Source organism: Podarcis cretensis (assembly GCF_951804945.1).
Source record: "Podarcis cretensis genome assembly, chromosome: 6".
NCBI classification, from domain to species: domain Eukaryota; kingdom Metazoa; phylum Chordata; class Lepidosauria; order Squamata; family Lacertidae; genus Podarcis; species Podarcis cretensis.
This window is the reverse complement of record NC_137175.1, coordinates 40150370-40162953: the sequence shown is the minus strand read 5'-3', so window position 1 is coordinate 40162953 and position 12584 is coordinate 40150370. Positions and strand designations below refer to the sequence as shown.

Below are 12584 nucleotides of genomic sequence, written 5' to 3'. Positions count from 1 at the left end.
GGAGGTTTGTGGGAACTCTCAGGGAAGGTTTGTGGTGTGAGGGATATGCAGAAGAAGAAGAGGAAGTTCTGGTGTAAGTACAGAAGGTATTTGACTTCTGGAATGGCTTTGCTGGATGCAACCCTATGGGCCTTACTCTCAGGTAAGTGTTAGAATCACAGAGTTGGAAGAGACCACAAGGGCCATCGAGTCCAACCCCCTGCCAAGCAGGAAAGTGTTGATGGAGCATGTTTCTCGGTAGACACATACAGCCTGCACTATTAGCCTGCACATTCTGTCTTATGACCATGACTAAACTGAGAATAGTCAACATCAAAACAGCTTTTTCTATCCTCACTTTCTCTGTTTGGATTAACATCCTGTCTGATTAAGAATTCCAGAGAATTAAAGTCTCAATAAAGATATTGTAGATTTTGAAATTTAACTCAAGGATGATATTGGAGAAACAACTTGGCCAGCATTTGCTGTGAGATGTTTCTTTTTTGAGTCAAGGAATTGCTTTTGCCTTCTGGTTCGCTTGAGGAAAGGAAGTGAAATCTCTGATTTCTGAAAATGTTACATCTGTCTGAATGTTTCATTTGGAAGGGGAAATTGTTCTCCGATCCCTTTTCTTGCTCCTGGTGACTTGCAACCCCCCAGGTCTTTGCACACAGCACAGAGATTTTTGTGAGAAGAACAACTTTAAAATGCTGAGAAGGCAAGTTTGTTTATTTATAGAAGGGCTCAAGGTTTTGATTAAAAATAAAAAATGGAAACTAAACCCCTTGGGATGAAAATAAAATGCACTAAGCCCATCAGGTTGGCAGAAAGGGCGGGTCTTAGTGTCACACAGAATCAAGCTGAAAGAGAGGAACATTGCTTGGTTTCTAATGGCTGTAGAAAGGAGATGAAAAGTTCAGTCTTGGGCAAAGAGTCAGCATAATGTCTGCGCTTTGCTTAAATACTATTGAAAATGAAAGGCTGTGGCTAACAAAGCACCAAAAACCTAGTGAATATGGGATACCAAAGTTAAATACATTTTCACACATGCTTGCATGTTGTACTTTCAGAGCAACAATGGGGGTGGGGCAGGGAGCTTTATTTAGTCCCTGATTATGTAGAGGGGAAGATCTGCAGTACTATTTTTCAATAATCACTTACAAACACAATATTCATTTTAATAGTGGGATGAGCTTCATAATGGTGTGAATGTTTGCCCATTTGTTTTGCCATGGATTTAAAAAACCCACTGGTTACGCTTCTTGTATTAGTCAGCCATAAAAGTAAATTAACATAATTGCCTGGGTTTTTGCATAATTGCAATTTATATATAACATTTCTATCCTACTCTGTGCCTCTGTTAATACTCTATTTATTATTGCTATAATTGTATTGATACTTTATTTTTCTTTAATTATAACCTTCTTTGAGAACAACTGTTGAAAAGCTATACATTTGCCAAACAAACAAACAAACAAACAAACAAGAACACAGAGAAACAAAGACTGAACCACTTTGCTTATGAAACTAACAACCATCTGAAGTAAACACTAGGAGCCAGGAAGTCCTAAGTCATCAGTTGCTACTTGTCACTCCCCCCGCCCCCCAGAGCTCCCGAGGAAGCTTAACAGCAACAAAATTGATACCAGGACTTAGTGTGGTATTTCTCTGAAAATGCATTTGATCTATATCCAACACCCATTTTGGTCTATCTAATACTCATTTTCTCCACAAAGTATCATTTTCATTTAAAATCAGTTATTTCAATTATCCTAGATTATTCTTCCTGCCATTTTAGCATCCTTGGCATGTGTGTCTCAGTTCCATGTACACATTTGAGTTTTTGCAACCATTCCCTCTTCGGTCTCCACCTCAAGCAACGGCAAAAGATGTACTATAGATCAACTTCCCTACCCTGGGGCCCTTTAGATATTTTGGACTACAACTCCCATCATCCCTGACCTTTGGCCATGTTGGCTAAGAGTGATGGCAGCTGTAGTCCAAAACGAGGCTGCTGCAGATGTTGCAGGATCTCATTCAACAAATGAGCTGATAGGGCTTTTGAGTGTTGACTGGTGTCTCTGTGTGACATATAAACAGTATGTGCTTTCACAAAAGCACTCAAGTTGGGATTTGGGGATGATTGAGTGAAGTTAATTGAGACTCATTTACTTAGAATAAATAGGTACCATTTCTTGTCAAAAAGTAATAAACTGAAGCACTAGGAGTTGTTTTTTTTAACTAACAACCCATAAAGAGGGCGAGGAGTGATTCAAGGGAGCTTAATGAGGAATGTGGGAAAAGTGGTGAAAAGAATATTCTGTTCAAGTAGCCATTCCAGCCATTTGTTCAGCCACTGCTCTGCAGAATGAGCGAAAAGGAAACATCTTGCAGTACTTACTGAGCACTCCATAGCCAATTGTTCTTTGCAATTGTTCTAGGAATCCTATATATAACAAATGTTCATAAATGTACAAGGCAAACACATGTGCATAAGTATAGTGTCTGAAACAGTACAGGAGAGCAATCCTGAAGCCATTTTGACTCTCCCAAACTGACCTCAAATATTCCTCTGCAAGGAGGAAGGAAATGGGGAAAGCTTTCCAGTTGTCTTTGGACTGTAGGGGCATTACACCTCCCTTTGCAAATACAGTCTGCCAAGTATCTGTTAAGCTGAGCAAACTATCAATTTATGTAAGAGATTTGGGAACTAAAGTATTTACCATCACAAAAGAATGGCCAGACTGCCCAGGTTGAGCAATGGTTGACCATTATCAGGTATCCTGACAGACAGGTTTTCTGCTGTAGACTGCCCTCCCCCATGTATGTATGTATGTTTTGGGGGGTGGTCTTCAGCTACAGGGAAGGGAATTTCAAAAAGTCTATGTAAGACCTTGCACACCATTGTTCTGAGTTCCTCTCCTTCCACCCTGCATGGGGGGAGTGGGGGACCTTGTTGCAACAGTTTAATAAAGATCATGCTTACTAGCTGCTTTGCTTCTCAGTATTCTCTGTTTGGCCTCTGTTATTTTTTCCTACCGATAAAGAACCGAATTAAGGACTCTATATGGGCTCTTGGACGGGACGCAGGTGGCGCTGTGGGTTAAAGCCTCAGCGCCTAGGGCTTGCCGATCAAAAGGTCGGCGGTTCGAATCCCTGCGGCGGGGTGCGCTCCTGCTGCTCGGTCCCAGCGCCTGCCAACCTAGCAGTTCGAAAGCACCTCCGGGTGCAAGTAGATAAATAGGGACCGCTTACCAGCGGGAAGGTAAACGGCGTTTCCGTGTGCGGCTCTGGCTCTGGCTCTGGCCAGAGCAGCGATGTCACGCTGGCCACGTGACCCGGAAGTGTCTCCGGACAGCGCTGGACCCTGGCCTCTTAAGTGAGATGGGCGCACAACCCCAGAGTCTGTCAAGACTGGCCCGTACGGGCAGGGGTACCTTTACCTTTACCTTTATGGGCTCTTGGATACCCCATATAGGAAAGGGAGCAGTATCTTTCTTATAACACAATGGTGCTGCAAGCCCCCGTCTTAATTAGTCTTGTTGGTTTGCATAAGCTCTCAGTTCCTCAGCTCTGAAGTCTCTCTCTTTCGCTTCATTGGCTTTTAAGAGATTGGCATGAAAGAGCTTGCCTTATAATCTGTTCCTGCACACTATGTGGCCACTGTGTTGCCACAAGGAAGGGCTGCCATAATAACCATGTTGATAATTACAAAGATAATTACATAGATGCTGGGATAGCTCAGTCGGTAGATTCTTAATTTCAGGGTCGTGGGTTTGAGCTCCACATTGGGCAAAAGATTCCTGCATGGCAGGGCATTGGACTAGATGAGCCTTGTGGTCTCTTCCAACTCTACAAGTCTATGATTCTATGCTTGAAATGAGGAGACATCATTATCTATGTCAGGAATGGGGAACCTTTTTACCCCCGGGATGGCCTTCTCTTGTGGACAACTCTCTGGGGGGTCACAAGGCAGATGGGACAAAGGACAAAACATGTGTGGAGCCATGGATGTGACTCATATGTTTGTGCAGCAGACTAAACCCAGTTGTGTTAAATCAGAGATTTTTATACACATATCCTCCATCCAGGCAATCAAAAGGCCATAGATTGTTTAATTAGCCAAAGGCCTAAGAAAAGAGGAATACGTTTGCCTGGCGCCTAAAGATATGTAATCCCCAGGCAATGCCTCTCTGGGGAGAACATTCCACATGGGGCCACTGCAAATAAGGCCTATTCTTGTGTTGCCCTCTGGACTTCTCATGGCGGAGGCACACAAAGAAGGACCTCAGATGATGATTGCAGGGTCTGGGTCAGTTCACATGGGGACAGGCAATCCTTGAGGAATTGCAATCCTGAGCCATTTAAGGCTTTAAATGTCAAAGCCAGCAAATTGAATTGGGCCTGGAAACTAACTGGCATCCGGTGAAGTCCGGACAGGATTGGTGTTATATTCTCACCATCTTGTCCCCATAAGCAACCTAGCTGCTGAACCAGCTGAAGTTTCTGAACTGCCTTCAGCAAATCTAACCTAGGGGTTACCAGTTAATCCCCTTCCTCATGGTGGATCCACTCCACATCAATTAATATATTTAATTTTATTAATACTATATAAGTATTAAATGGTATTAATAGTAAGAATCATAGTTAATCAATATATGAATTAAAACACACATAGCATTTTATAAACAAGGATTTCCCACATCACATCTGTTTTGGCCTTCTGCCTCTGCTTCTTCAAGCTACTTCCTTCCTGATGCATTTGCCATTTGTGGCAAGATGAACCACCATAAAGCACTATACAATATGCGTCACTTGCCCTTAAATAATTTCCTGTTGATTAAAATGAGGACCCTGTAAAAGACACAATGGATTTCACCAAACTAATGAAAAGCAAACCTCCTCCAAAATGCATGAATATTTAATAAAATCTAAACTGCCCAAGTATGTTTTATGATCTGAGAAAAATCTAAAGCATGTTTTGGAAAGGGGAGGGGGACTAACGTCACCCTTAGAGTGCAATACAAAATTCTAAAACTGCCACCAACAAGCCAGTCTTCATTATATTTTCTCCCTGAAATTTGGCCGAGCTTAATCCCTGGTGAAGTAAATTCTCTATGGCAAAATTCTCTATGGCAAACTTCCGGACGTTATAACATTAACACTAAAGAACCAAGTTACTACTCCTGCAGTTCTGCAATGAGGCTGAATCTGAATCTGGCTCTCTATTTATAGCATTTTTACAGAGCTCTTTAGCTAAAAAGGCTCCCAGAGTGACTTACAAAGATCAACAGTAAGACAGTCCCTGCCAAAATCTTTTCCTGTAACAAACTCAGCCTTCTACATAAGCATCTGCCTACTAGCCACAAACAAGGTACTGAATACAGGCTAGCACATGTAATTCTATGCAGGCAAGTGAGCAGGCTTGAAGAGGAGGCTGAACATGCAGTGATCTGCTAGACGAGGGTCAGAGCTCTCAGTGCCTGCTTCATCAGCCCCCCACAGGCTAGTAAAGTTGTTTGCAGGCTAGTAATTTTTATGGCCCTGTTTACAAGGCTGAACTAATTCTATATAATCTCTGGTCAGAAGTTAAGTAGAGATTGTTCTGCCTCTGTTATACACCAAATTTGAATTAACTAGAACATTAAGAATACTTATTTGACAGGGCATTTTAATTAATTTATTATTTTTTTTTTTACTATGGTCTTTAACTGGGTGATGCTTTTATTGCTACAAGTTCTGGCACTGCTCTAAGGCTTTCTCTGGTAAGTTACACAATTCTGAAGTTTTGAAGTAGCATTGGTATAAATATCAAGGTAATGAATAAAGGAAGCTCAGTGTCTGGAATCAACAAGCAGAGGACCAGTGATTATCTCAGTCTGTAGTTTCACTACTGAAAGCTACTGCTAAACATTGTCAGTTTCTACCAATGACAGCATCAGAGAGAACAAAGTTTTCATAAGACTATTGCCCCCTGCACTGGCCTGCAATCCAGAGAAATCAATTACGGACTAATTACTTCCTTGTTTTAATTAGTGTGCCTGCCGAAGGGCAGGGAGGACACCCTGATACTGATGTCTGAGCCTGACAACCGAGAGTAGGTGATCAAGGCCAGTAAAAGTGCATGTTGGCCGTGAAGCACAGATGCTGCACAATTAATTTAATAGGAAATCACATACCACTTTATTTTCCACTTTTATGTAACAAGGAGAACATGTTATATCGGGACAAACCAGGTGGAACCAGGAACAGGTAATTCCTAAGTGTATGGAAGTGAAACAGTGGAATTAAGTGGTGGTTCTGCCAAGTTTTATTTGGGGGGGGGATGGAGGAGGGGTGGGATCAATATGCCCTCTGTGGAGTCCCCAGATCATCACTTGCTAAGTGGTGGTGGGAGGAGGAGACACACTGATCAGGCAGGCGGAGAAAAAGCAGACAAATGGGTCTCTTTTCTGTAGAGCTTATTCATTTACTTATTTTGGGTGTTTACTTCCCTCACTTTAAAAGTATCTCCGCATGGCTAATTATCAAATACTGTACAGGAAATGGATTTTTAAAAATCCATTAAAATGTAACATCAGCCTAAAATTCCATGGTAGAGATAAAACAGGTTTAAACTGGCAATAAAATAGATGGAAAGACCTGACAGAATTAAAAGGTCTTTGCCCTGTGCTGAAAGGATATCAAACGAGGCATCAGGTAAGTGTCTCTGGAAAGGGCATTTCAGAGCCAGGGTGTCACCACAGAAAAAGCCTCTTCCTGATCATTATACATTATTGAAACATGCATATTAAGGTAGTTGTAATATACAAAAAAAAGGGGGGGGGTGGCTTAAAAATAGAAAGATAAATCAAGTAAACAAGCAAAGAAGTGAATGGAATAGGAAGAAAATCCAATTGATTTAAATATCTTTACCTCAGTGATTCGTGGGTTGGAGCATTTGACATTCCTGCTTGACCAGTCGAGCCACCTTCCCCATCCACCAATAGGAGAGGGGCAGTGCTGACGCAGAGTACACCTCCCTTCTCCAGTGCACCAGCCACACTCAAATTTCTGATCTGCTTTCAGGCACAACCCACAACTTTCCCGCTGGGCTGCACATTTGTACAGGTGAACTGTGGAGACAGAGATTGGGAGCATGAGCAGAGAGTGGGAGACAGCCCACACCTGACAGATCAAAGGAGATACACCTGCTCACATTGCTGGAAGGTGTGAACTGATGCTTGTACTGACCCAGATACAAAACTACCCACCAGGTGAAATGGCCATCTTAGGCCTTTTACTGGGTACCCTCATCTGCCAATGTTAGATGGGTGACTACTGAAAACAGGGCCTTTTCTGTGGTTGTGCCCTGACTTTGCAACCCCTTTCCAAAGGAAACCTGCCTGGCCCTTTTGCAGGAATCGTAAAGGCATCAAGCAAAGCCTGTCCTGTTTACTCACACTGCTTTTTTTGTGGATGTGTGTTGGGTTACTCTGTCAACTGTTAATGATTAAACTGGTCCTTTTATTGTTGCCATTTATGCATAATGGCATGCTCTCTGATTTTATATGTTTTATTATTATATGTTTTTTTATTATATGGAAGTTTTTATGAGATTTTGTTAAACTAGCATGAATGCCAATGATGGAAGAAAACTGGAATAAAAGAACGAATAAAGACTTGTCCAGATTGAATTCTTCAGCTATCTTCAGGCATCTGGTCTGAGCATGAGAGGGCAGAGAGTTATGTATCATTCCAAACTCCCTTCACTGCTAACTTTAGACAAAAGATTGGAAAAGGGCTTGTAAGTGTGTTTAGCTGAATGTGCTTAGAAGCCTTTCTGTGATCCGGAAACCTACATTTTCAGGATTCCCAATTGTGAGGAGTCTTCTAATCATGTTCAGACCCTGAGGTGGGGCTGCCCAGCCCCCAACACACTTTTTGCTCTCGTGCATGCAGACTGAATACCTGAAGAGGAGTTGCATGGCTTGAATGTGTAGTTCAGACCAATGGAGACTTTCGGAACAGTACAGCCTGAATGTAAGGTGCGTTCATCAACATTTTGAGGCTTAGTAGTAGAGTTTTTCCATCCCTGTACTACAAAATGTATTTTCTGGGTACTAAAGTACTCTGGGGCTGGCAAAATGCAACCGAGCTATGAAACTGAAGCCATCTCTGCCAGGAGCTTATTTGGTTGGGTAGGCACGGAACCCTGGTCAAAGTGAAGGTAAGAGCTTACAACCAGCTGCTTTAGTCCCTGTCCATATCTCAACATATCTCTGGGTTCTCATAATAACAAAAAAACCCTCCACCACAATTCCTACTCTTTAAACAAGGGCAGGAGGGGTGGACCTTTTTGTGTGTGTGTCAAATTCCACATTTTTTCAGGGGGTATCTGCCAGTGGTGGAAAGGGCCAGGACGAGTGGTGGATGGAAGTGAGACCAGAAGAGGACAGGGCATACCCTTCGCTTTATCTTTGTGCCTCCCTCCCATTTTCTTTCTGCTTGCCATCTTCTCAGCGCCACAGGCTACCCACCTCTACTTTAAACATAAAACAATTTTCAGAGGGGTAGATATTTTAGCCTGTTGCAGCAAAAACAGCTAAGAGACGTGGCACCTTAAAGACGAACAATTCATTATAGCATAAATTTATAAACTTTTTTGGACTATGAACATATTAGTAGTTAATACGCCAGAATACTTGGGATTTTTTAAAATGTATGCATACATAATCCTTAAAAGGAAAGAATTCATAGCACAGAAGTCATATGGCAGAAATGAGAGAATGTTTTGATAATAAAATTAAAGCTATTAGGTAAATTTGCTTTGTAAAAGGAGCAGGTCCATTATCACCTATTTCTCCAAATATCTTAATCACTTTCACACTGTCCAAACTACTTCTCTCTCTCTCTCTCTCTCTCTCTGTGTGTGTGTTTGTGTGTGTGTGAAGTCACAGTTGTTTCTATTTGCTGCTTTGGCCTCATATTCTCTTGTTTGAGCAAGGGAGAATGAAGCATCCTGACTTTGAAAATGATCACCAGTGCAACTATTTTTGCCTAGGTAGACAAGCATATTGTTCTATGCTTAAGAATAGTTTACGCTGATCCTTTACTGTTGGTTCCCCTGATATTTGGATATTCCAGCAGTAATTTAATACCAAACCAACTACTGGTAAAGTGTAAACCTAATAGTGATAGTGTGTCCAGATATAGTTAGAGGCAAACCACTAACATGAATGCAGCTTTGATACAAATAGTACTAGCCAGCATGAAACCGAAAGCATAACTGAAGTACTTTGGGCAAGGTCAAGCAAGATTTGTACTTGCATACAAGAGTTTGGACAATGGGGACATATAAACCCTTCTCCTTCCTGTTGAACCTTTCTGCAGATGTTCTTAGATACTATTTCTTCCATGCTTGATTTGGACGACAGCCTTCAAAACCTCTTTGTTTAGTTTCCTCCACTGATTTCAACCAAGAAAGACTTCATTGAAAACAATGTCTCCATTCCCAGGGAGCCTGGCAAGACTCACAATATATCAGGTTCCACAGTAAACTTCAAAAGCATTTGAAAGCAAAATATAGCTCAGAGGGGAACAAATGGGAACCCATTTAATGGATGTCCTTGCTGCTGTAAAAACCAGATTCTTTAATAGGTATTCATTTCATGGACCAAGCCTGCTGTTTTCACAGGGCTTGTTTGGGTCATATAATAACTGACCCTGGCATCATGTGTATTTTTCTAGACACGTCACCTGTAGCAGCAGTTACCATTAAGCATCCTTCCTTCTTTAATGTGCAGAGTGAACCAACTAAGGCTGCCATCCTAGACCAATTTAGCTGACTCCTTTCAATCATCTTGAGTCACATATAATTATGTACTGAATGGGTCAATCCAATTGCTAACCCATGTTTAGAAGTCTTAAAGTCTTTCAAATATGGATTGGTTCAGGATCTGAAGATGTGATGGGTCAATTATATCAAATCTTCTTCTTTCCACAATGGGGATCTCATGCCTGTTTGTGTGTGTGTGTGTGTGTGTGTGTGTGTGTGTGTGTGTGTGAAGTTGTACCTTGGTTTTTGAACAGAATGCATTCCGGAAGTTCGTTCCACTTCTGAAACATTCAGAAACTAAGGCGTGGCTTCCGATTGGCTGCAGGAGCATCCTGCAGCCAATTGGAAGTCGCACTGGACATTTGAATTCCAAGGCAAAGTTCACAAACCGGAACAGCTACTTCTGGGTTTGCAGTGTTTGAGTTCCAAGTTGTTTGTGAACGAAACTGTTCAAAAACCAAGGTACGACTGTACCATAATAAAAAAACCCCATGTCCTAATAGAAACTTACGTCAATTTTAAAGGGGGGACAAGTACTTTTCTTGTGAGTTCATCTGTCACTAGAAAGTGCTGTGAATCACTAGTTTGATTCATACCTTGGAGTTAGCACGTTGCTCCTTTGATCTTCCCTGGATCTTTTTGCTGCTGCACTGTGCTAAGCAATGTTTGGTTTGGTTTAGCATGCCATCTGAACCAGGGCTTCATAACTGAAGCAGTAAACTTCCCCATGTCAGAAATCCTGGTTTGACTATCAACTGAGCCCAAATGTTTTGCAAATTCCGGGCTTGGCTTGTAATAGATTTTCTGCCAGTTGGTTCTCCAACTGTTTTTGGACTACAACTCCCATCATCCCAAGCTAGCAGGACTTGTGGTCAGGGATGATGGGAATTGTAGTCCAAAACCAGCTGGAGACCCAAGTTTCGGAAACCCTGGACTAGGACACTCTTTCCCTCCAGAGTACACAGGAGTTGTAGTTCCCAATGCCTTCCAGTTGATAAATTCTGAAGGCATTATAAACCAAATCTCCTATGAATAGATTCCTGCAAAACGTGGACATCATGAGCAGTGATACCTTCTTCTAACAACCCTCAACGCTTCAGAAAACAGCAACTATTTGTCTCCAGCCTGACACCTTTATAACGTCAACATTAAGCAGAAGGGATTCTGTGAGAGTTAGAATCAGAGCCATAGGAGGTTAAGGATGTCACACCTCAAGTGAGTCATAGAGGCTGGCAAATCTCATTTAACCCAACAGGTAGGTCATAAATAGTGCATATAGGGCAATAGATGGCAACATGGTATTGCAAAAAACAAGCATACAACCTTGTAAGCCTATTACCCTCAGACCTCTCCAACACTGATTGTAAAGCCTTATAACCCGCTTACATCCAGATGTCTAGAGGATTGAGCTTAGAGCTCAACTTATGTTCTATGGCAGGCTGAGAGATTCATTTTTTTCAGACTGTTAATGCCAGATTCACGCCTCCCCCCCCTCCAAGCCTTTAAGAAGAAATAATGTAAAAGGAATCTTAAGGCAGCTGCACATTTCCATCTCAGTTATGTTTATGCCAGTTTGGGCTTAAATGATAATCCTGATACCCTTCATAATCAAGTTCCTCCTTGTTCCCTGAAAGCAGCCGGAGAGGCCCTGCCTTGCACTTAGGACATGGAATAGATTTTCCTTGGTTACTCTCAGACAACCTGCTTATTGAGAATTCATCCTAATTTGCACAGTTTGCAGGAAGGCTAGATGACATTGCAACAAGCAAGGGTTATTCCATACTTTCCAGTGCACTTTCCATTTTTTCTGGTGTGTGGGGAGGTCAATTTGTTCTGCAAGAGCATCAAATCATCTTTAATTGGGCAACCTCCAACAGCAGGTATGTGATTGACTCCCACCTGAAAATAGTGACCCTGTGGAACATGGGGAATTCATAGGATGACTTGCCTATTGTCACTGGGGCAGTAACAAAAGCCTTTTTGGTTTTTTTGGAATTCTAACAGTATGGATAAAATTTGCAGTATGGGCCTTGGCGGCTTTATGTATTTTTGGTGTTTTTTAAAAAAATATTTGTAGTTTAGGGTGTAATATCGTATACAGCTTTGAACAGCAGAAAATTGTTTCCTATAAATTATCTGAAATATCTGAAATATATATTTACATAAAGTCTGTGTAGTTCTTAATCTATTTTCCCTCTCACCACTGAAATGTGGCACACACTCATCCCATTTGGATTGTTTCAAGCAATGACATAAAAATTTCCCGCAGCAAATTTACAGTCATCCTTGGAGAGGTCTAAGGATAAGAGAATTATAATGCTGCACACACACACACACACATATATATATATATATATATGATCTTGCACACACACCCCCTTTGTCAAGAGTCTGGTCTTCCAGAGTTTAAGAAATGGCAAATATAACCATATTGCTCTAGTGAAACAGGATTTATTTTAAAGCATCAAATGATCTGAATTGGATGAAAATAAAATTTCAAAAATTCCCACAATACATATTAATGAAAATGAAAATATATCAAAATAAACTAAGAATATATTATTTACCTTTCAAATCCTCTGGGTTGTCAATAATGAAGTTTCCATTCCAAACCACAGCAAAATCTACTGCTAAGTTACTTATGTCCATTCCATCATAGAGATACTAAGGAACAAAGAAATGAAATACATATATGAAGGCTTTGTGTGAAAATAAAAGGAAGAGCCATTAGAATGGACAAACATTGTTTAGAGATTTTTGACAATACATGACTTAGGAATGGGTGGCA

The 12584-nt window shown here is 41.3% G+C and overlaps 1 protein-coding gene across 3 annotated transcripts in view; it reads right to left on the bottom strand.

The window, feature by feature from the left end:
- Positions 1-12584, bottom strand: part of PLXNA2 (plexin A2) — a 629839-nt gene that overhangs the window by 118257 nt on the left and 498998 nt on the right. For all 3 annotated transcript variants that reach the window (XM_079978812.1, XM_079978811.1, XM_079978813.1), the window contains 2 exons: positions 12364-12460; positions 6895-7094 (listed from right to left, as the gene is read on the bottom strand). In XM_079978812.1, the coding sequence (XP_079834938.1) occupies positions 6895-7094; positions 12364-12460 (297 nt within the window). The remainder of the gene's footprint in view (positions 1-6894; positions 7095-12363; positions 12461-12584) is intronic.